The sequence below is a fragment of the Ambystoma mexicanum genome, chromosome 2q (genome assembly GCF_040938575.1).
Source record: "Ambystoma mexicanum isolate Mex_15411 chromosome 2q, UKY_AmexF1_1, whole genome shotgun sequence".
NCBI classification, from domain to species: domain Eukaryota; kingdom Metazoa; phylum Chordata; class Amphibia; order Caudata; family Ambystomatidae; genus Ambystoma; species Ambystoma mexicanum.
Genome location: NC_090924.1, coordinates 876,593,182 through 876,618,143, shown reverse-complemented (window position 1 = coordinate 876,618,143; position 24,962 = coordinate 876,593,182). Strand labels below are relative to the sequence as shown.

General features: G+C 48.6%; 1 protein-coding gene across 8 annotated transcripts in view; it reads right to left on the bottom strand.

Annotated features, from left to right (window-relative positions):
- The window catches only part of ABI1 (abl interactor 1), an 816,248-nt gene extending 795,032 nt beyond the window's left edge, over window positions 1-21,216 (bottom strand). For 6 of the 8 annotated variants that reach the window (XM_069648127.1, XM_069648124.1, XM_069648128.1 and 3 more), the window contains exon 1: window positions 21,035-21,215. In XM_069648127.1, the coding sequence (XP_069504228.1) occupies window positions 21,035-21,151 (117 nt within the window). In that variant the 5' untranslated portion in view covers window positions 21,152-21,215. Of the gene's footprint in view, window positions 1-21,034 lie in introns of all 8 variants that reach the window. The other 2 variants (XM_069648123.1, XM_069648125.1) reach the window with 1 other exon arrangement.
- Window positions 21,217-24,962: the final 3,746 nt, after the last annotated feature.

The following is a 24,962-nucleotide window of genomic DNA, read 5'->3' as shown; positions in this document are numbered from 1 at the left end:
GATCTGCTCAACTGTGCCCCAAGCCGCGCAGGGAGCCCAGGAGCCCAAACATTATGTCAAGAATGGCACTCTGTCAAGAGGGGCACAGGGTACCCAGGTAGGTTTTGGGTGGCTGTGCTGAAGTAAGGTAGCAGATAAGCACACACAGCAGGAAGTTCTACAAGAAAGAAGAGTAGGAAACTGTAGCTGTGAGCCAAAAGGGGAAAAAGATACAAATGTACAAACAAACTGGATTCCCTCTTGGGGTGTATGCTGAAATGGGAAAGAGTGTTCCACGAACCTTAGGAAACTCCAGCCTTCTGCACAGATTGCTATAACAGAAGCCCACGCTATATGTTCATGGCTGGGAACAACAGCAGTGGGTGTCTGTAACACTGAAAACGGGAAAAGGGAAGGGGCAGAGGTCGCCTGCTGGAAACCAACAGGCAAGCTCTGTACAAAGGGATTACATAAGACACATGAGAAGACAAGAACAGATATATCCAACGAAAAGGAAGTCAATGAGCAATCTAGCAAAAGGAAATGAAGGAAAGGCAGTTAGACTGAAGTAGATAACCTAAGGTGGAGTACAGAGGACTCAAGGAAGAGAACAAGGGAGCAGCAGTCAGGAAAACAGAAGGGCTGCAAAGTAGGAAGCAGGTCTGCAGTCAAGAGTGGCACTAGGTGCAGGCAAACTGTAGTGGACTGCAGAGGACAGTAGTAGGCTGCAAGGCAGGGAGTCCAGAAGAACAGGACAGAATGAGATTAGTAGTAGGCGACAGAGAGCCCAAAAGAATAAGGCCGCGAGGTAGGGAGCCCAGAGGAGCAGGGCCGTAGGTAGCTAAGTGTAGAACAGGCTGTAAGGCAGAGGAGTGTAGCAAGCCGCAAGGCAGGGAGCCCAGAGGACAAGGGCTGTAGGCAGCGGAGGGAGACAGGCTGCAAGGAAGGAGCCCAGAGGACACGGGCTGTAGGCAGCGGAGGGAGCAGGCTGTAAGAAAGGAGCCCAGAGGACAAGGGCTTGGAGACAGCAGAGGACAGCAGGGTAGCAAGCTGCAAGGTAGGTACTAGGGAGCCCAGAGGACAAGGGCTGTAGGCAGCCGGAGTTAGGCAGGCTGTAGGGAGCCCAGAGGACAAGGACCGTAGGCAGCCGGAGTGAGGCAGGCTGCAGGGCAGGGAGCCCAGAGGACAAGGACCGTAGGCAGCCGGAGTGAGGCAGGCTGCAGGGCAGGGAGCCCAGAGGACAAGGACCGTAGGCAGCCGGAGTGAGGCAGGCTGCAGGGCAGGGAGCCCAGTTGACAAGGACTGTAGGCAGCTGGAGTGAGGCAGGCTACAGGGCAGGGAGCCCAGAGGACAAGGACCGTAGGCAGCTGGAGTGAGGCGGGCTGCAGGGCAGGGAGCCCAGAGGACAAGGACCGTAGGCAGCCGGAGTGAGGCAGGCTGCAGGGCAGGGAACCCAGACGACAAGGACCGTAGGCAGCCGGAGTGAGGCAGGCTGCAGGGCAGGGAACCCAGAGGACAAGGACCGTAGGCAGCCGGAGTGAGGGAGGCTGCAGGGCAGGGAGCCCAGAGGACAAGGACTGTAGGCAGCCGGAGTGAGGCAGGCTACAGGGCAGGGAGCCCAGAGGCCAAGGGCTGTAGGTAGAAGGCAGCAGAGCGAGATCGGCTGCAACACAGGGAGCCCGGAAAGGGCACTGGATCAAAACAGGATAATGCAGCAACAGGACAGCATACAAAGTAGCGGGTCAAGGCAAACAGGAGGGGGGAGATCTCAAGATGCAAGACACTGTGCTCCTGCAGGCAGCTGCTTATATACAGCCCTGCCCTGTTCTGAGGCAGGCTAATTGACAGCACCTGGAGCAGCACACCTGAAGACAATCTGCCTCCTCCCTCTCTGGTCCTCCCTCTCTGGTCCTGAGCAGGTGGAAGCAGCACTGGCCGCTAGGGCTTCTGGGGATTGTGGTCCCAATAACGATGAATGAGAATAGCCAGGAATTGAGGACTGCAGCCAGGTGCATTATGGTAAATGTAGTTAATTGAATAAAAGAAGAAAGAACCAAAGTTGAGCAAATGGAAATAAAAGACCAACGCGTGAAAAGGAGTTGTTCAAGGAGTATAAATGAGTACCAAGTAGTCCATGATGGTTTCCAATGCGTGCGCCAGCGACGCGGGCATGACACCTTACTGTAAGGCTGCTGCTGACCCGCAGGAGACGCCACCACAGAGGAAACAGCAACAATGACTACCGGAGCCCCGCACCAGGAGAATCCAGTCCCTGTCAGAAACAGGATAAAAATGTATTGCGGGTAAGTAGGAGGTTTATACCTCCTAGAAAGAAAAAAAAAAAAAAGACTACGCTGTCAAATGAAAAAAAAAATACCATATTTAGCTGAAATTATGCCAATTTCCGAAAAAATTGCAGTACAAAAAAAACATAATAAATCTAGGCAATTTACTAAAGTGGCCAATGTAGAAAATCTTGTGAGAATACATGTATTGATAAAGTGCCTTAAGCAAAAGCAATTTAAAGGTAAAAATCAAAGATCAAATTATAGTTTATGATCAAGTGTGCTCTGCTAGCATTTTAACAATTGACACCATCTCTTTCTCTGAATTTCAAAATAAACACGAAGTTGACATTCAGGATTATTTTACACACATTTATTGTGCAAAACAAGTGTACGGCAAAGATATTTGAAGATTTCAGTTTTGGCATAATCTTTGGCGCACAAGTGCAGAGACAGCTGCATATGGTATGATCAGACAATGAGAAGAAACAGTTTATGCTGTTAAAGGAGAAGGTGAATGATAGCCAAGGTGTCCAAATCAGTGCGCCAAGTCAGTCAGCACGAAATCAGGAAACAGCATCAGGAAGAGGGTAGAACAAATCGAGGCAGTAAAACAGTGCGTGTGATCCTGGACAACGTATTCGCCATGGAGCGTTACAAATGGCTCAAAAACTCTCAGCCAAAGATGTAACTAGCTCCCTGCAAAAAGGTCACCTAGAGCCCTGGAATGATAATCGACACAGAACACCAAAGCTCCACATGCACGAGTTAAATAGCTATTAAAAAACAAAAGCAACAATTTGACGAAATCTGAGTTCCTCCCATTAAGGTTCAACGTCCCTTGGGGACCCGGTGGGGTGGCCCCTTTTAAGCTTCAGCTTCGTTATGTTGCGTACCTAGGTGTGAACATTTTCTCTGATCGAAACCTTGGGACTAAATCGCCGACTCCCCCCCCCCCCCCCCAACCCCCACAGGGAGGATAAACGCCTTCCAAATGAACTCTCTACTGAAATTGGCTTATCTAGCCATGATGCTCCACTTTACCCCGACGGTCAGATGTTTAAAGAATTGGACTCATGTCTAAATTTGTCTGACGGGGAAAGAAAGCGCAGCTCAGGATTGAAGTCCTTCAGGCCTCTAAATCAGATGGTGGACTAGCGTTACCGGCATGGAGAACATACTACCAGACCGTGCAGGTGTGCTGTGCCAAACGATGGCTTAATGTCACAGACCAGACCAGCTGGAAAGCAATGGAGCAATCCCTACTGGCGCTGCTTTCGCCATCTGAGACCCTGGCTATTCCCCCAAACTGCCTGAGGAGACTTACACCCAGTAATGGGGCCAACGCTCTCGCAATGGCACAGACTATGGGCGGTACTAGGCTCGGGGATTCGGGTGATCCCAGCCTGGATCAGCATCAGAGCGTTACTGTCATATGGGCTAGATCATAAGTTACACCCCAACCAAGATCTAGCGTGGCAACAGGTCAGGGTGATGGACCTATACGAGGAGCACTCCCCACTTAGTTTCTCGGAGGGGGGCGGGGGTGGCTGCTCAGACTGTGAGCGTCAGATTGGCTCAAATATAGGACACTATTATCGGTGATCCGCAAACACACCGCTGAACAATCCCTTACGGCTACACGACAGCGGGCAAAATCGAGATGAAGCAGAATACAACAGCATCCCCACGCCCGAGTATTTCTACACAATATGCGCCCACAATAATGTGGGGCGTAACCTATCTTAGCGACTGAGGGTGGTCCGGCGATATTTGAATACCTATATGACTTCTTTCAGGCTATACCGGCGGTTTCGGCCAATATCCGTAATCGGAATATCCAATACAAACTGATCCAATAGATACAAATACACCAAGCAAATTATTCCAGATGGGTCTCACACACTCCCCAGCTTGTGGGCGACTATGTGGAGTGCTGGGTACGATGGGGCCAATTCTCTGGGCCTGCCCGCGGATCATGGCATATCGAAAAATGATACATAGACAGATCACACCCACACAGACAGGGTAGAGATTGGATTTGCACCTGGCCCGCTGCTATTTGGGGATGAGGCGGGGGGGAGAAGAGGGTAGACTGGCACACAGAACCCTGCAGGGCAAGATAGTACACAATTCTCTTCGGCACTCCTAAAACCCTGATCCTTAACTGGAAAGCCGCCAGCCCACCCAACATTACTTACCAAGCTGTGCTCTTTGGAACACAGTACCCTTAAGCACCTTACTAAGCTTGTGCAGGCTATACAAAGCTGAACCATACATCTAAACCTTCAGCATCGTATACAGCTGTGAACCACTCTTGGTACATACGAGCAAGGGCAGGAGAGGGTAGTGTGATGACAAACCAAGTCAAAAGGGACCACAGAGCGTAACACTGGGCAGGAGACCCAGGGGAGGTAAGGGGTGGGCGAATGTGGCCTACGCATCACTGGGGAATGGTCTGATGAATATATACAGCGACTGTTATATTCTGGGGAATAATCAATACAATGCTTCCCACGACACGTTTGGTACATATGGGAATCTAGGGGAGGATATTACAACCATAGAAGCGGGCATCTTAACCGATTTCCTGCAGTAGAATATATATATGGATGGTGTCCGGGGGAGGCGGGGAAATGGTGACAATATATGCATTGTGAATTAACTGTGCCGTTTCATATGCCCACCCTATGTAGCGGGCTGTACCAGTTTGAAATTGAAATTTAATAAAAAAGATTCAACAAAAAAATAAACAAAGCAACATCAAGCTTCCAAGGATGTCTCAGCTCGGTGTCTACACCAGGTAGCCCCAGTCATCTACCTCAATGGTAGTGGGACAAGTGAGCGCCAGCTCAGGAGTAGATACTTAACAAAATTGGTAGATGTTATTGGTTTCCACTCGAGGTTGGCCATGTGCTCCTGATTTATGGACGAATAACCCAGCTTTTTCTTGTACTGCTGCAGAGCCTGCTCTGTTTTCACGAATTGGATTGCTATTTGAACAGGTAGTGTAAGCTCTCCATCTCTGCCTAGATGACTTCTTAATAATGGTGCATTAAACAGAATCTAACTACCATGGGATTGGCTGGTTCTGGAGGAACCCATCTTCCCTTCCCAGCCGTAAGGTGAATCGTACAACAAAAAGATTAGGTGTTTAAAGACAAGCAACATTTATCAGTGATATTGGCTTCTTTTAGATCCCGCAGAACAGCCACCTGCCTCAAGCAAATATAAATACTTTACAATCACTGTAAACATACTCTTAACTTCATCGGGTATTACATGCTTCACAATGCTGCCACAGAATTCATGTAAATCAAAGAGCAGCATTCTGCCTTGGCGTACCAAGAAACCATTCCTTTTTCTTGGCCAGTGGTCTTCAACCTGTGTCTCTTAATTGCTGTGGACTACATCGCCCTTGAGCCCTAGCCAGCCTAACCAATGGTGTGGGATCATGGGAACTGTAGCCCAAAACATCTGCAGAAGAGCAGGCTGCAGACCACTAATTTAGACGCCTAGAATCAATTTGGAGTATTTGCAGCATTTAGATATACTGATAACATAATATACCCATGTAGTAGGGCTCGTTAGAAGCCATAATAGCTTGGCCCGCCAAAAAAAAAAAATAAATCCTGCCCTCATTTAATCCCGAGACGTTTGGATAATTTACTACGACGCACGTCACACAACACTGGTGGCACTGATCAAAATAGCCATTTGAAACTTTCCTCTGTCCACTAAAATTCTCTCAGGAAGTGTGCCATGGCTGAAAAACACTTGTGAGAAAACATAGCAAACATTCCCAGCCCAGAGCCAAGGGGTGCCTCAGAGGAATTCCTTGAGTGAGGGAAGTTTGATCCACCCAGAAGCAAACAGGAGGATAGAACAGAAGTAGAATGGACCGAGACAAAACTGGCATGAGCCTTTGAAGGTGGTTTTAGTTATTTTGATATTTAAAAACTGGCTGACAGCATAGAAGCATGACCCATTAATGTTAGGTTCTAACAAACATCCCAACCAGTGGCACAGAACACACAAATGTAAATGCGGCCTTTAAACAAAGCAGGCATAAAAGAGTCAATGTCCCGGTTCCAGGTGCGGACCACGATGGCCGCCTCCTAGAAAGCTCCCGTACGGCCCATCATTAATCCTCCATAATCCTTCAGTTTGGGAATAGTACCGCCCTGACCAGCAATCATCCTTGCCAATCAGACTTGGCTACGCTGCCCTGTGAAGTTTGGAACCAAAACAGTGGACCATAGCCCCTGAACGCGGTCCCCCGCGCCCGCAAAGAGGGAAACGAATGGGCCCGCCGGAGGCCGGGACGTGAGGTAATAGCCTGTGCGGAGATCGAGCGGGAGAGGGCTGCTTGCTCCTGTGGCATCCTCGCAAGGTGGGGCCAAGCTGATCACCCACAGACCGGGGACAAAGATCGGAGAACCCCCTCATCAGCAACCCTCGTACGGAGGCGCCCGAAGCCCAGGCCTGAGCGGACGCCGTGAGACCGCAGTTCGCTCGGCTTTCGCGATGTCTGCTGCGTGGACGCCTGAGCGCCCACGCGAGGGAGGTGCCGGGCAAAAGGAAGATCTGCGCCGCCTCCCAGCCCCCCTCAGCACACTCGACCAGACCCGACAGTGCCGTGTGAGACCAGAGGACCGAGCCGGTGATCACGTTACAGACCCAGCACGGAACGGGAGAGCCAAGCGACAAAGAAAGTGTGCCCAGCAGTGAAACACGTTCCACAGGTATGGGGCATTTTGGGGGAAACGCAAGCCTAACTGCTAGAGGCCCGGCCTGAAGCCCCCCTCCTCCGCGGCCAAGTAGCTGCTAATCTGTGACATACACCCCGCCAAGCCAGCACATCCTCCCCCAGTTCTCAATACCGGGCTGAAGAACTGTATGCAACTCTACCCGCCAAAACAAAGTGAGGAGTCAGCCACCACAAAGCAGAGGCGGACAACAACAATCAAACAACTGATGGGCCCCTGAGAGACCCGGAAGCCACAGGAGCCAGGTCACCCTGAGCGTGGGGAACAACACCAACAGAAAGGCCCGGGGGGGACAGCAAACAGGTAAGCAAACCTCTACTAACTGTACAATATTATTGGACACTCATTGTAAACTGTGGCATCCCAGCGCACATAGCTTCACCCTCCACACGGGAGGCGCACACGATGGAACCATTGTACGCCACCAACTAAAACGCTGCGCTGACAGAAGTGTCTCTGCATACCTGTGAGAAGTAAAGGCCACACGGTAGGCCTGCGAAACCATAAAACCATATCCATAACTCCTGGAATCACACTGGGGCCATTTGAGACCGGGGACCCTTTTGTGAAACACCAGACTGATAAAGGTTACTGTGCAAAAGGGCAAGGAATCAACACACCCCCAAAAAAGGGCCACCTGGCGAGGGTGCAGATACCAGGCACTAACCTCCACGATATAATAGCCGAGTACTCAAGCCAAACCCAAAAGAACATTGGCAAAGATAGCAACATATACTCCACACTGGGGATAAAGCTTGCAGAAAGTGGTCAGAGTAACTCAGATACCGGGCGTCAAATCCAAAACGGGCACGACCAGAGCAAAAACCCCAGTGAGACCCCAGGAAGGGCAAATTGAAAAGTGCTGGAGGCAGAGGTGTCAAACACACGCTGAATCACCATCCCCTCCACCGGAGCCGACTCCTGCAATAAAGGACCCCCCAACTAGCATAATGGCAACAGACAAAGATGAACTCTTAAACTGCTTGAAAGGAATGGAGGCCAGAATGACCAAAGCTTTCCAGAGTCAAATGGAACAATTAAGGGAGGACTTGAAATCATCCCTCCAGGTCAATAAAGAAATGGCGGAGATGGGTGAAAGAGTGGACAGTCGAAAGGAGCCTCTTGAATGTCACGAAAGAAACAAACCAAAATAGCCCGCTACTGGACCAGTTGGCGACCGCAACAAACAACTTAGAACTCTAGGCGGAGGATTTGGAAAATCGCTCAAGGAGATCCAATATTATGGTCAAGGGCCTGGCGGAATCGGTACAGGACAAGGATCTGAAAGATACCATGCAACTGCTTCAGCAGCCTGCTAGCAGATGTCCAACCGGAGACGATCGGCTTCGACAGGATACACCGCGTGGGCCCAATATGCAATGAACCAGGGTCGAGACCCAGAGATGCCTTGATAGCAATGACATCATATGGTCTGAAAGAGGAGGTGCTACGATCGGCAAGAACAAACGGAGGCCTTACGATTAATGGGTCCCGTATACAGTTGTACCAGGACCTGGCCCCGATTATTCTCCACAAAAGAAGGCTAATGCAACCTGTTACGAAGGCCCTTCAAACACAGCAAATCTGTTATAGATGGACGTACCCGTTTGGCCTGTCGTTTACATGGGAAGGAAAACAGAGGAGAATCGGGAATTGCGCAGAGGGCCTGGCGTTGCTGCACCTGGAGGATGAGCAGCCAGAGGCATCTGTGCGCCCACGCCCAAACACGGACGGCCCATCTAGCAAACCATGGGAATGGTCAACGGAGCGAAAGCAAAGAGGAGGGAGGAGTGGAAGACCCGGAAGCTCATAGTCGGCTCATGACTGGGAACGGAGAGGCCCAAAAGAACCAGACTCGGCCCATCACACGGACAACGAGTAAAGTGTTAACCAAAAGTGAGAAAACAGCACGGCTGAATGGAACTACCTGCATGGAGGTAGGAGGTCATAACTCTTGGAAACAGGGTTAGGTAATACAATTCCTGACTATTGTGAACTGGGCAAGGGTCGGAGGCCCCAAGCCCGCGGTGACCAGCGGGGGGCCCCTTGGGAGCCCAGGCCTCATGCACCCACAGGATTGGGAGGGGGGAGGAACGGGGGAAAGGGAGGGAACGGGAATGAAAAAGACAGGAAAGCAGGGAACCAAAAGTCCGGGAAGGAAAAGGAGCCAGCTCCATGAGTGTATGAAATGGAAGCAAGAACAGGCAGAGTAAGCTATAGCGAACGAGAACATAGGGACCCATAGGCAGACAATCTCCACCTCGGAAGTAATGGAAGAAGTGAACATTGTCTCGATTAATGTTCAGGGGTTAAACTCCCCCGCTAAAAGGCGTTCGATTTTAGATAGATTGGAAGCCATGCAATCAAAGATAGCAATCCTACAGGAGACGCATCTGCTCCAGAAAGATGAAAAAAGGATGCCGAGCAGAACATACCCTCTTCAGTTTTTCGCCTCAAGCCAAACAAAAACAAAAGGGGTGGCAATCCTATGTAGCAGAGACTTAGACCTTCGCAAACAAACGCTGAAGGATCAGGAAGGTAGATACCTGGAGGTGAAGGGTACTGTTAATGGTCAATTGTATACAATACTAGCACTCTACGCCCCCAATGAAAAAAAGCACCAGTAAATCCCTAAATTACTCCAGAAGGTGGGAGGATGGTGCGAAGGCCGAGCGATAATAGGAGGGGATTTTAATTGTGTAATGGACCCACAATTGGACAAAACACTCCCCCCAACCACAGCAGATCAGCAAAACAGACAGGCCCTTGGAAAGCTTTTCAGAGATTTGGAAGTGATAGAAACGTGGCGATTTTTCCATCCGGACACCCGAGAATACACACACTACTCAGCAGTGCACAGGGGTTACTCTAGAATAGACATGATCCTGGTGTCCTCTACATTGATCCCCTATGTCAAAAAAATAGAAATCGGACTCCAATACCTCTCCGACCACGCCCCAGTCGTGACCTGCATAGAACTGCAAAGGACAATACATAGACCCCGATCACAATGGAGGCTAAATGAAACAATCCTAAAGGACATTGCACTTAGGGCACATATGGAAGAAGCCATAGGGAACTATTTCCTAGAAAATGACAATGGAGAGGTGGACTGGAGGGTGGTGTGGGATGCGGGGAAAGCAGTAATTAGAGAGGAATTCATAGAGCAAGCCCTTATAACGCGCAAATTAGAAGAAGAGGTTAGAAACGCTGAAAAGCTCCATAAGACCCGTCAGACGCCCAGAGCCTGGCGAGACCTTAAAAAGGCTAGAGCCAAACTAGAAAACCATACCGCAGATAGAACGGCGCAAATACTGCTAAACAATCATATTACATACACGGGGGGAAAGCAAGCAAATTCTTGGCAGCTAAACTACGCAAACAGAAGGCGCGAAATGATATCACCAGGCTAAGAAATAGTAGAGGGGAACTGCAGATGGGAGAAGAGGATAAACTAGAAACGATGGTCCACTTTCATAAAAAACTGCTGATTAGCGAAAACCTGAATGCAGCAGAACAGGAGTCATATTTGTCAGCTGTAAAACTGCCAAAGATATCAGAACAAAAAGGAAAATTGGGGGAACCCATTACAATACAGGAAGTGTGTGATGCGATAGCAGCACTACCCAGGGGAAAGGCACCAGGCCCCGACGGAATAGGGAATGGGTTTTACAAAATATTCCAGACACAATTGGCAACTCCCCTCACTCGCCTTTTCAATCTAATCAGGGATAGGGGAGCAGTTTCAATGGATATGGGACACTCGACCACAATATTACCCCTGAAACCTGGGAGAGACCCAGTAGAATGCACCAGTTACCGCCCCATAGCTCTCCTCAACACAGATGCAAAACTATGCGAAAATACTGGCGAATCGATTAGCAGCAGTACTGCCTGAGATAATACACGCAGACCAGGCAGGCTTCGTAAGGGGGAGACATACTCAGGATAATGTCCGGCGCGTAATTGACATAATAGACTGGGGGGCCCCCAAAAATTCTCGATCGCCGCATTAGATGCCACACGAGCATTCGACAGCATAGATTGGAGATACCTAAAACTGATATTGGAGGGTTTTGGCTGTGGACCGATATTCACCAAAATGGTTCTGGCAAATTACCAGCACCCATCTACGCAACTAATGGTGAATGGCTACACCTCAGAAAGAATCAATATCCGGAGGGGTAATCGGCAGGGGTGCCCTCTATCCCCGCTCATATTTGCCATGGCAATGGAACCATTTGCCTGCAGAATAAGAGAAGACCCGGGAATTAGAGTGGTGCGCACCGGGGCGATTCAAAACAAGATAGCCCTCTACGCAGATGATTTCATGCTCTATATGGCAGACTCAAGACACACATTTCCCAGAATAATCAGAGAACTGCAGAAGTTCGAAAAGGCATCAGGGTTCACAATAAATTATTCAAAATCCAAAGCGCTGAATATAACCGAAGGTAGTGGGGACGTAGCTTTCCTGAAGGAACATTATCCCCTGAAATGGGAAAAACAGTCCCTCGAATACCTATGAATCCATATCACTAGAACAGTCAAGAATCTGCTCAAGGCAAACATTACACCCCTGTGGAAGCGCCTGCAGGAAGACCTGCAGAGATGGGATGCCCAGGAATTGTCCTGGTTTGCTAGAATAGCGACGATAAAGATGACCCTGCTACCCAAAGTACTGTATGTAGTAAGCTCAACCCCAGTGGTCATCCCCCTAAAACAGATCCTCGAACTCCAAAAGGCGGTGTTTAAATTCATCTGGGGAAATAAGAAGCAGAGGATCCAAAAAAGGATCCTGATGCGGCCCACACTACTTGGGGGGCTGGGAGTCCCAGATATGGGGAGATAAGTGTTAGCAGCCCAATTAGCACCAGCATTGAAATGGGCGGCTAAAGACCCTCTTCCAGGCTGGGGGAAAATAGAACATACTGTGACAGATATCCCTTTGGGTAAGCTACCATTCCTAAAAAACAAAAGCAAGAGATACGGGAGGTATCCTATTAGCAGCCACTAAAACGACCCTACACAGCTGGGATAAGGCTATCCGACAGGGGGGGTGGGGGGGGGCCAAATTAGGTCTGGGCCCACTATCCCCTATCACGCATAATCCAGATTTCTCACCTGGCCTTCACAAAAGATTCTGGGAAGGCTGGAACGAAGAAGACACATTGTCCCTACAAGATATGTATCAGGACGACGCCCCACTCACCTTCGAAGGATGTAAACATAGATTCGGCCTCGTCGAAAACGACAGATTTAAAAATATTCAATTACGCCACTGGATCTCACACCCAGAGGTTAAAAGAGCAGGGTTACGACCCCCAGTGGGCCTAGAACATGGGTGCACAACATACGGCCCGCGGGCCAAGTGCGGCCCGTGATGCTGCTGGATGCGGCCCGGCAGGGTTGAAGACTTTCCTAATGGAAGGCGGCCCGCAAGCAGCAAAGGTCGCCCTCCATTAAGAAAGTCTTTGTTTTCCTTGCCGGGCCGTGAGTCACACAGTGTGTGTGTGTGTGTATGCTGCCAGGGAAGCTGGGGCTCAGTGACCTAATCTGCCCTGGCAGGGGTGCAGAGTAGGGGGGGCTGCGGGGCCCTCCTACCCCCAGCCCCCGGCAGAATGAAGTCGGGGCTGAGCAATCCCCACCCCCCCACGGGCCGCACAGAAGAGGGGCAGTATGGATGGCCCTTTGTTCCATCCATACTTTCTCTTTCTGGCGGCCCGGGTAAAAGCCGGAGAAAAAAAGATGTTTAAAAATGGAGGGACGGATGCAAAGCAAGAGGCTCTTGTTTTGCATCTGTCCCTCCATTTCTAAAAATCGTTTTGGGTTGGGTATACTTCTACATCTGTGCACCGGGGTGCACAGATGTAGAGGTACACCCAACCCAAAACGATTTGGGCAGTGCCAGAAGCCTCGCCAGCGTTCCAGGACGTCTGGGTAAGTACATGGTGGGGGGGCTGTATGTTTGTGTGTGTGTCTGTTTCGGCTCCGTCCTGTGTTTTTTGTTTTTGTATGTATGTTGAGATGCGGAGGTGGGGGTGTGTGTCGGGTGTGTATGGGTGTGTTTGTATTTGTATGTCTGCAGTGTATGTTGAGATGCGGGGGTGGGGTGTGTGTCGGGTCTGCTTGAATGTGTTTGTGTGCAAGTGCAGTGTATGTTGAGATGCGGGTGTGGGGTGTGTCGGGTCTGCCTGAATGTGTTTGTTTGCAAGTGCAGTGTATGTTGAGATGCGGGGGTGTGGTGTGTGTCGGGTCTGCCTGAATGTGTTTGTGTGCAAGTTCAGTGTATGTTGAGATGCGGGGGTGGGGTGTGTGTCGGGTCTGCCTGAATTTGTTTGTGTGCAAGTGCAGTGTATGTTGAGATGCGGGGGTGTGGTGTGTGTCGGGTCTGCCTGAATGTGTTTGTGTGCAAGTTCAGTGTATGTTGAGATGCGGGGGTGGGGTGTGTGTCAGGTCTGCCTGAATGTGTTTGTGTGCAAGTGCAGTGCATGTTGAGATGCGGAGAGGGGGTGTGTGTCGGGTCTGCCTGAATGTGTTTGTGTGCAAGTGCAGTGTGTGTTGAGATGCGGACGGGGGGTGTGTGTCGGGTCTGCCTGAATGTTTGTTGTTGTGTGAAAGTGCATGTTGAGATGAGGGTGTGTGTGTCGGGTCTGCCTGAATGGGTTTGTGGGCAAGTGCAGTGTATGTTGAGATGTGGGGGGGTGGTGGGGTCGGGTCTGCCTGAATGTGTTTGTGTGCAAGTGCAGTGTATGTTGAGATGCTGGGAGGGTGGGGGTGGGGGGGCTGGGGGGGTGAGGTCGGGTCTGCCTGAATGTTTGTTGTTGTTGTGTGCACGTTCAGTGTGTGTTGAGATGTGGGGGGTCCGAGTCTGTATGCGTGCATGCTTGCGAGTTTGTGTGCTGAGTTGGGGGGGCTCGAGTTTGTATGGGTGCATGGTGTATGCTTGTGGGTTTGTGTGCTGAGTTGGGGGTGGGGGGTTCGGGTCTGTATGGGTGCATGGTGTATGCTTGTGGGTTTGTGTGCTGAGTTGGGGGGTGGGGGTTCGGGTCTGTATGGGTGCATGGTGTATACTTGTTAGTTTGTATGCAGGGGTGGGGGGTTGGGGTCTGTATGAGTATGGGGCATAGTGTTTGCTTGAGCGGTGGGTGTCTTGGGGCATAGTGTTTGCATGAGGGGTGGGTGCCTTGGGGCATAGTGTTTGCATGAGGGGTGGGTGTCTTGGGGCATTGTGTTTGCATGAGGGGTGGGTGTCTTGGGGCATTGTGTTTGGTTGAGGGGTGGGTGTCTTGGGGCATAGTGTTTGCTTGAGGGGTGGGTGTCTTGGGGCATAGTGTTTGCATGAGGGGTCGGGGCCATGGGGCATAGTGTTTGCTTGAGGGGTGGGTGTCTTGGGGCATAGTGTTTGCTTGAGGGGTGGGTGTCTTGGGGCATAGTGTTTGAATGAGGGGTCGGGGCCATGGGGCATAGTGTTTGAATGAGGGGTGGGTGTCTTGGGGCATAGTGTTTGCATGAGGGGTCGGGGCCATGGGGCATAGTGTTTGGTTGAGGGGTGGGTGTCTTGGGGCATTGTGTTTGCATGAGGGGTGGGTGTCTTGGGGCATAGTGTTTGGTTGAGGGGTGGGTGTCTTGGGGCATAGTGTTTGCATGAGGGTGGGTGTCTTGGGGCATAGTGTTTGCATGAGGGGTGGGTGTCTTGGGGCATAGTGTTTGCATGAGGGGTGGGGGCCATGGAGCATAGTGTTTGCATGAGGGGTGGGGGCCATGGGGCATAGTGTTTGCATGAGGGGTGGGTGTCCTGGGGCATAGTGTTTGGGGGTGGGAGGCATGGGGCATAGTGTTTGCTTGAGGGGTGGGGGCTATGGGGCATAGTGTTTAATAAAAATAGGGGGTTGAAAAAGCCTCCTGCCACACCACGCCCCACCGCGCCTACCGCCCCACCCACATTTACTTTTTGGCCCACTATAGCCATCATGTAAGGTACTTTTGGCCCTCTGTCAAAATCAGTTGTGCACCCCTGGCCTAGAACTAACAATCAAGGAGGGGACACATGAAAAAGGGATCACTAGATTATACAAGCTACTGGATAAGGCGCAAACAGACGACTCCCTCCAGTACATGAAAGATTGGGAGCGGGACATAGGAGAGGAGATTACGCAGGAAGAATGGAGTCAAATCTGGAGGAGGGCGCACAAATAAGAATCGGCATACAAACTATGTTACGGCTGGTATTTACCCTCAAGTAGAATACACAGAATGATCCCCACGTGACCCCCAGAATGCTGGCGTCAATGTGGATAAAGAGGAGACATGTTCCATATGTGGTGGTCGTGCCCACGGATAAAAATATACTGGAAAGAAATACTGAGCCTGATCAGGGACATAACGGGCGCAGACCTACCATGGTCCCCGAAAGTCATTCTGCTGGGGGCAGTGGCAGAAGGGAACTATGCAGCCTTAGGGAACAGAGCAGCCCTCATAACCCACCTTCTGGCTGCAGCAAGGATGACAGTGGCCCAACGATGGAAGACAGTGGAGGGCCCTACAACTCCATGGTGGTGGGTGAAAGTGTGGGGAATTATGGCAATGGAAAATATTTGCACCACAAAATCAGGGTCATATCTGAAATTCTTAGCCATATGGGACCCACTTCAGGACTATGTGGGGGAGCGGGAGAACCAATACTTTAAACCCTGGGCTCTTAGAAACATCCATATCAGATAAAGGCAGCAGAAGATATGGCGAGGGGCTACCTCTTGAAACTGTTCTGGTTACAACCATGGTTTTGATTGGTTCAATTAATAAAAGGAAGGGCGGGGTAGGGAAAGGTATGAAGACAATACTAGACTCTACAAGAAAGTTCAAGGGAGTTGAATAAAAGGTTCATGTTGATTACAATGTTCTTAATATATGTTGTGACGAAAGCTCAACTATTGTCTTAAGTTAAAAAAATGAAAATAAAGTTGGTTAAAAAAAAAAAAAAAGTCAATGTCCCGCAATACCACAATTTCTCATCTCGGACCACGTGAAGTAAACCAAAAAGCAGCCTGGCCTTGGTACTTGTTTACACCAGCAGCTATTTTGAGAGAGTAAGCCACGCCAGTTCCAGTGGCCTGCCAGAGAAAATGCTATGAGCAACACTAACTACAGGCCTTAAAAAACAAATTAAAAAAATGAAAGTTAGGGAATTGGAAAAACAATGGGAATATGCTATGCGATTAAAAAATGGCAAGAGTATTTCATTTTTGTTCCAGAATTTTATATACCTGCATTTTTCCTGATATGGTTTTACGACAGTGCGTATGCATTTTAGTTTGAATTTATTGCCAAGCCAGTTAAGGCCCAGGTTGAATCAACTTAACATTAGTTGACCACTTGTGAAGCTCTGCATATTAAAATATTTTATTTTAAGCAATTTGTACATAGCATTGAATCGCTTGGTAGAGTCTACTTCTGGGAAAGGTGCACACGATATAAACAAGTGGATCTTTACTTTACATCAAGTAAAAATGCTGCGACTGCAATGAAAGCCATGATGAATTGCATTTGTTTTAAATCCATGTTGTATGATTGGGATTTTATTCATTTCTTTTTTATCGGTCTATTATGCTTACGGCTTTCTGTAAGCCCCACAGCATTAATAATAAATACAATTTAAAAAATGGCGTACACATCGCATAAATAACTGGTGTTACAGGTTTCTACTTCAGAGTAAAATATGTGCACACAATCTTGTAAAGGCACACAATAAATCAAACCAGAGAAGTAATGACCTCATCAAGACGTGGTCTCCCCATATGAGCCCAGACTAGTTAATCAAATTGCCCCCAACCCGTCCTGCTTCAATTCAGCAAATATCCAATAACTCCTTTCTGCTCAACGCATAGCAACAGATGAGAAAGCAAGGATTATTGTTTCATGGGCTCTTCTATACCCTCTGCAACAGGTCCCCTGATGCTGAATATCAGATGTGTACCCACTGTGCCCAAGTACCCAAACAAATATGCACCCAACGGCTTCACCCACGTTTAACAAATAAACTACATAAAAAACAACTAACAAAAATAAAAAAAAGGTACAAAACTCAAATAAGCAAAAAGGAGAAAACGTATTAAGCTCCATCAATGGGACATACAGAAAAGTAATATGGATTTATGGAAAGCTTCTTTTTACAGTCAAGTGCACGATGCCAACACTAATGCAACAGACACAATGCATCCAAGAATTTCAGGTCTGCCCTTTGGCAAAAGTATTTAAGGAGGCCAGGAGAGGGGGATGTTTGCTGGGGGACATTGTGCCCATGTGATGTAGAAGTAAAATGTTCCAGTGACAGCAATACACCAATATCACAAATAAACTAAATTTAAAATGCTAAGGCGATTCTGGGGGACAACCCATTGCCAAGTGGGACATGCAGCGTGTTGATTTTCGTTGGAAATCAACTTGTTATATAACACATGACAGTTGCCGTGCTTCTCCCCGTGTTTTATTAAACTTTTCCAGTGCTCCAGATAACATTTTGAAGTGGGAATATTTTACTCCCCGTTTTCTAAAGTTGAGTAAAATGATTTTTAGGGAGTACAAAAGGTAAATCCAATTCCCAATGGGAGTATTTTGTAAGCAAGAAGAAATCGGTTTTAACTGGAGAACGGTAACATTTTCATGTAAGCAGTTATTCTTTCCTTCTAATTATTCATGCAATGATGCCACATCAGGCAGAAATAATGGTAGTTTATTTCTGTGGAACTACATAAACTACTTGTACAAATATATCCATGGAGCTGTGCGGGTGAAAGCAGCGGCAAAATGTGCGATGCGTCCTTTCCTATTTTTTGTTGAAAGTATTTTTACTCCCTATTTTTAGTAAGGGTGCATGCGACTGATTGTAGACCATCTTTGAGAGATGCGGGAGTTCAGCTGGCAAAGTAAAAATTAAACACGTTACTCACTTCACCTCTGTCCCAAACCACTCACAATATTGTTTTTACATGTTGTATTGTCAGGGTTGGCTAAAACATAGTTCTGTCCTTTTAGCAAGGCAAAATTGGGCAACTGGGGTAACCAGCAGCAATGCATGAATGTCATTTTAGTGTCAACTACACTCATTTTAAATAATTAAGATTATGGACACATACTTTAAATTGTAGAGCATTGTGCTATCCAGGGAAGAAAGAAAAAAAGGGGGAGAAAGAAAAAAAAATAGGGAGGGAGGGAGAAAGACTATCCTGAAAATGGAACGTGCCCCGTCATTATTCCTGCAGTCAGATTCCCCAAAATACCCAAAACTGACAGGGATTTGTGGATGTCATCAAGCCAAATTTTTGTAATCCGGTGGCACTATAAAAAAAAATACAGGTACAACAGACTAAATGAGAAGTTGTGCTCTAGCGCATCTTTTTTTTTACTTAAACTCTGAATACAAGAGTCCTGTGTCCAAATCATAGCTGCCTCACTGGACCCCAATGGGTGGTCCCTTGATGAAGTATTTAAACATTTAGTGCCTCCTATCCCAAAACTACAAAAAAGCCAAAATGTGAGCACTTAGAAACCAATTCAATTAAGGCATAAGTCACTTCAAAAGTGGATAATAAACCATAAACCTGTGAACAGCAAGTACAATCGGTAGGGAAACGCATCCAAGTTGCTGCCGAGTGTGACAGCTGGGTCAACCGACAAGGCCCCCATAGAGCAACAGCTGCCTTTGGGCTATGTGAACAGGGTTGAGAAAAGGAAGGAGGGGTAAAAGGTAAGGAGGATGAATGGCCAAAGTAGTTTTCACTCTACTTGGAGTTTTGCTATATGCAGGAAGTGAGTAAAATAGCAAATATTCACTCATGTTTGACGACATAACTCTCTTATGATTATGAGAGTATTTAGGTACATTATAATTATCCCTTTTGTGCTGCATTACAAAAACGAGGGCTTTACTGACTGTATGAGCTAAAGCCAATTTAAGGAATCCCACATGGTCATGTTGATTTTGTCGGTGGTTCCAGGGAAAAGGATCCTGATCGATACTATGACCGTTCCATGTGGCTTGCGGCGTACAGTATAGATGGACCAGTGATTCACTGTATGAATACGGTGGTAGGCACATAACTCCAGGGACCAGTTGTTCATACCATACACAGGCCATCAAACCAATATGGCAAATGCTTTTACCCCATTGATTCAGCCAGACAGTGTGGCTCGTTTTGGAGGTATAAATAAAGCTGGACCCAGGTCCAAATGAAATGACAGTGAGAAGCCTGCATCAATATGTAGGGTTTCACTCATGTGAAACACTTCAAATTGGTGTGGGCACTATGGGGCAAGATATTTGAAAGCGAATGGTAGCAACAAAAAAAAAACGTTTTAAGAACACATAAAACCAAAGGACAAGCACTTTGTAACTAAATTAAGGTCAGCATCGTTTTTCACAGCATCTTTTTTTTGCCTTTCTGCATTTACGAGGGCGGACCATATTGTGGGAAAACTCCAACATTCCAGCTCCCAGTTAGGATCCCAATACACACATTTAGATGGTATACACAAAGGTCCACCATTTAATAATTCTACTCTTAAAAATGTAGGGTTCCAAATCTGACAACTGCTTGAGGTCAAAGGCAGAGTGATGTAACCCACAAATAAGTTATAAGGAGGTATTTGGAAAAGAAACGGCGACTGCTGGACCTTCAAAAAGTTAACCAAGCATTAGAGAGTTAGAAATCAAGCATCTTTCCGCGCGCACACAATAAGCGGAAAGTCGGTCAAGTAATAGCAGGAACCAACATGATTCTTGGTTTGGGACATTTATAACGAAACATTTTCAATTTTGCTATAACTCTCTGTAACGGTGCTGTCAGCTGTAATCTGGCAGGGTGTACAGTACTAAACACAAACAGGAAAACATTGAGGCATAGAAAGCGCCCCAACATATTGCCGCTGCGCACTACTCAACATACAGAACACATCACAACGAATACAATAGGTTAAATGGACTAGCATCACATGAAGTCGGATCATAAACCTGAATTGCGAGGAAACGGATCCACACTCTTGTCCGAGTGGCCGGGCCCTTTGGAATTACTGCCCGTCTTCAAGGTGACCATGGCTAAGCGAGTACATGTCCACTCCCTGTCCATCACTCAAGGCACCATCACCCTCCACATCCCTTGTCGGTGTCGACCACTGTATCCGTTTTAACAGGATCCCGCGGCTCGAATTCCATACCGCTGGATAGGTGTACTCCCTCACTAATGCCCGCATGTGTGCATGAAACCATTTACAATGGCACATTGAGGGACACAATTACCTTCACCCCCAGCCCTGGAAGAAAACAAAACCCACCACTTTACTTGGCATTAGGTGTGCACATTGCACAATCCCTCTCCCTGACCAAGGCCCAGGCACTACATGACCCCGCCCCCCTCCCCCCCCCCCCAACTCCCTGTCCATGGTCCTGGGCGCCCTCAACAATTATCGTGGTCTCAGGGTCAAATCCAAACCCCCCCCCCCCTCCATTACTGCATTTCAGTGACAGCGTACACCCTGTCTCACTTCCTCTATCTGGGTGGATACGATTTTCCCATTCCCGGATGCATGCACGTCCTGCTCTGCACTCTATGCGTACATGATCACCACAGGCTATACATGTATTCAGTTTGTGCTGTCATACGTATACACATAATAGCCACACTGCCGTCTCCAGATGTATCCGATATTGCATTAGTGTTGCCCCCATAAGATCTCCGGGTTTTTTTTTATTAGCTGTGCCCGTCTGTATCTCCAACTGTCCATGACAAAGTCCACATCCATGGATCTTGTAATACATGATGACCCCTCACTGCCTGGCTCCGAGTTTGCTGACCCTGCCCAAGGGTGGGTGGGCGGGCGGGGGTGGAGAAGACACTCTGAAGGTGGGGTGTTGCAGCGAAGGCAGCATCTGTCTGCACTTCCTGTAATGCTTCCTCCCCGGTAGCAGCCGCCACAGATTCTGCCCACACCGGCTCAGACACTCACCTGTACGTAGTTACTCTCACAGTAGTCGGCCACACGGGTCAGGTTCTGGTAGCTCTCGATGAGTGCCCTCTTGCCAGCAGGGATCTCCTCCTCCAGCAGCATCTGCAGCTCTGCCATTTTACAGCATCCCCTCCGCCTCCAGCCACAGCCCGGATACCACCGCCCTCCCGCCGTGGATTGTGGGATTCCCAGCCTCGCTCTCACAGACACACACAGCTCACCTCTCACACCCCAGCCTGCAGACTTACGCCGCCACACGTATATTGGGAATTGTAGTCTTTCTGTGTTTGCAGCGACCGAAGGGAAAACCTAGCGCACAACAGTCTATTCTATAAATATTTGCAGAATTATCACAATATTGTTCAGCGGTCAATTCGGTAAGAACAGAATACTGACATACAAGAGTACAGATTTATCAAAAGCCAACGAAAAGAAAAAACATTGAAAAAGCCCTCTAAATGGGTGTGTCGGCTACAGAAGTCGGGAAGGAACTATAAAGGGGGTGTGGTCATATTTTACGGGATATGCTTCAAACCAAACTCCAAGACAACCTCAAATAGCGACGATACCGACATTTGTATCAACCAAGGAACAAAAAAACCGATACATGTTGGATTCACTGATAATTTACATATAACATTTGCAAATATATTTAGGCAATATTATAAACAGGACAACCGTGATTTAAGCCCGTAAACTTCAAATGTATAAACGTCTGTTTCTTCGGAATTTTGAAGACAGTACACGTTTCTTTACGTTTCCTTTTCATAACAGTCCTATGGGGAGCCATTCCAAGATGGCTGCCTCTTGGATCTGTACAAAAGCGGGACTGCCCTATGTGTCTAGTGACTCAGACATCAGGCACACTTTTCCAAGAGGAAGATTTAATCGCCGCGACTTCCTCGAATCCGCTTTTTGCGTGAGAACTGTCATTCCCCACAAGAAAGGACGCTGCAATGTGTTTCATTTAGTGTCTATACACTCTTACGTTCTTCTAATGGTAACATTCCTATTTTCGGGGTTTAGGTGCTCTATTCCCAAGGATGAGCCGAACAAATGTGACAATTTACACCATGCAATGGGAGATTTATTTATTTGTGATTTATAGAGCGCCAACACAACAATGTCGTTTTTGTAGCGCCTCCAAAGCTAGGGGAGGGGTGCCAGAAGGTGTAAATAGCGCACATTTACCACGATAAAGAATAAATAGTGGAGAATCACTTCTACTTGCCGAAAGCTAAATAGTACAAAATGTTTAGTTGATGCTTTAAGTGGGATGCAAAATTGAGGCGGGGCTCTGTGGTGTCGCCACTCTTACCTGCTATTATAGGCCGAGTCCTCTGTCTATTTCTGTTCTTTGGTGGGCTGCGACCCACTTGGGTTAAGGGGCGGGGTTACCGCCACAGGGCAGTTCGAGTCTGACTGTGATACAGTAAAGACGTGTTGCACCCCAGCTCCGTGTCGGCCTAATCATTGTGTGAGTGATTGAGTGATCGATGACCTAGCGTGAGGCGGTCTACGTTGAGGAACATCACATTGGCGACGAGGCGGACACGAGGTCCCACCGTGCCTGCCATCATCAGGTCCACCGCGCACGTGGTATACCGCCCAACATCACTGGAAGCGCAGGACCGCACCTGTCGGGGAAGTCTGATTCAGTGGGTTGGAGCGCGAAAACTCCCCACCGTCGGGACAAGCCCCCCCAACGCGAGCATCTCACGAGCTCCGGTGCACACACTTCCCGCGGGTGGAGCAACCGCGACGGCTCCCCGCGTGGCGGATCATCCGGGCGGTGGAGAACGGATTTTCTCCCGCCAACGGCGCCGACAGCGAGGCCTGCTGCGCACGCTGAAACACTGGCAGGTAGAGCAGTAAGTCCCTGTTCATGCATTCCGGTCGGTGGAGGAGCACTGGCCTCCCGCCGACGGCAACGAGCAAAGACGAGTGGTCGAGGCGCAAACCTCCCGCTCCAACGAGAGCACATTAAAGGGTAAGCACAAGAGCCCCTTTTCCTTCTTTCCTATCGTCACCTCCACAAGGCCCAACAGCGCACGCAACAACACCACAGCTGCAGATCAGGGCCCCCAGCAAGACACTTGGCCTCACAATCCTGCCAACACGCGGCACAGCGCCCCCCGGTTGGCGCGCAAAATCGCAACGCACAAGGCGGGAAAGCGCCTGAAAGCTACCGGCAAACCAAGGCCCCACTGCACTAGATCAAAGAGACTTCCATCCAGCACAGTCATAGGAAAACTCAAGTGCAACGTCCCTTCATGAGCGGCTCAGAAGGAGAATCATTAACAGTTCCTGTGACTCCAGCCAGGACAGAACACCGGAAAATGACAGACAGCCTACTAACACAGCTGCCAGCAAATTTCGACCTCACTGACACCGGCACCCTCGGATCGAGGTGGAAGAGGTGGCTGAGGGATTTTGAAGTGTGTTTAAAAGCGGCAGGTACATTGGAGGCTGAACAGAAGCTCAACCTGTTAAACCATGCCGTGAGACCGAACGTGCAAGACATCCTTGAGGAAATACCGGAAGGCAACATAGACACATACACTAAGCTGAAGACAACGCTCACAGAATATTTCACACCCCACACCAATGTGGACTATGAACGACACATATTCCACACTACCAAACAGAACAAAGGCAAAACCATGGACGCATTCGTCATGAGACTTCGAGCAAAAATGAAACACTGTGATTTCAACAACTACTCCAACGAGTAGGCTCTCAGATCACAAATAATAGTGCGGTGCGAAAGCGCCGACTTCTGCAAACGACTGCTGCAACAGCCGCGCAGCCTAGAAGAAATCCTACGGCTGGCGCGATCCGATACTGCTCTCGCCGCTCAAGTCGAAGGCCTAGACGACATAAAGATCACCCATGGAAAGCACAAGAGCATCAACAAGCTAGAAGGGACAGCAAGAAACAGTGACCTTTTCTGTTACTGGTGTGGACACGAATACCCCCACGAAGGAACGTGCCCTGCAATGGGTCAGAACTGCTCCGCGTGCGGCAGGGAAAACCATTACAAGGCCGTGTGCTTCATATTCCGCAGCAAAATGAGAGGAGCGGGGAGAAGCAACAAACCCATAGCAGAACCGGAACAAAACCAGCCAACACCCCACTACCATCGGGGAGCACACCAGACCCACGAACAAGGGCGCCACAAACACCATGCCGAACAACCAGAAAGAAGGCAAGACAGAAGAGACTGGAGGGAGAGCAAGACCCTACAATCAAAAACCAGGAGAAGACCCCGAAGATATGTACGGTGCCTCATTGAGCAGTCACAGTCTGACAGTGTGTCGAGCGCATCATCAGATGAAAGAGCCCATTGACTCGAAAGACAACCTGAAACGCCACAGAAAAAGGGATATTTATACGCAATAGGAAACAGTACGGCAAAAGAACATAGCCAGATACTCCGAATACAGGTGAACCAGATGGCGGCTGAATTTCTAATTGACACAGGGGCGACCGTAAATGTAATCAGTGAGAAAGTCTATGAAAGCATACCAAACGCCCCTCGCCTGCAACCAGCTCAAACACTTATTTATCCATACGGCTCAAAGACCCACTTGGCATGCAAAGGATTCTTCATAGCCTCGTGTCGATATAAAGAGCACAAGAAAGACATCCCCATGCACGTCCTGGAAGCGGCTACTGAGAGCGGATGCATACTAAGCCATCAAGCAACCATAGAGATGGCACTCATCCACATATTATATCACCTCATGGTACACAAATACCTAGACCCCACAGCAAGCATAGACCAAGTCTTTCCATCACTATTGAAGGGTCTTGGCAAACTAAAGGACAGAAAAATTGAGCACCATATCGACACCAGTGTCCCACCTGTAGCCCAACGTTACCGGGGAATCCCCATCAACATTCAAAAACAAGTTGAAAACGAACT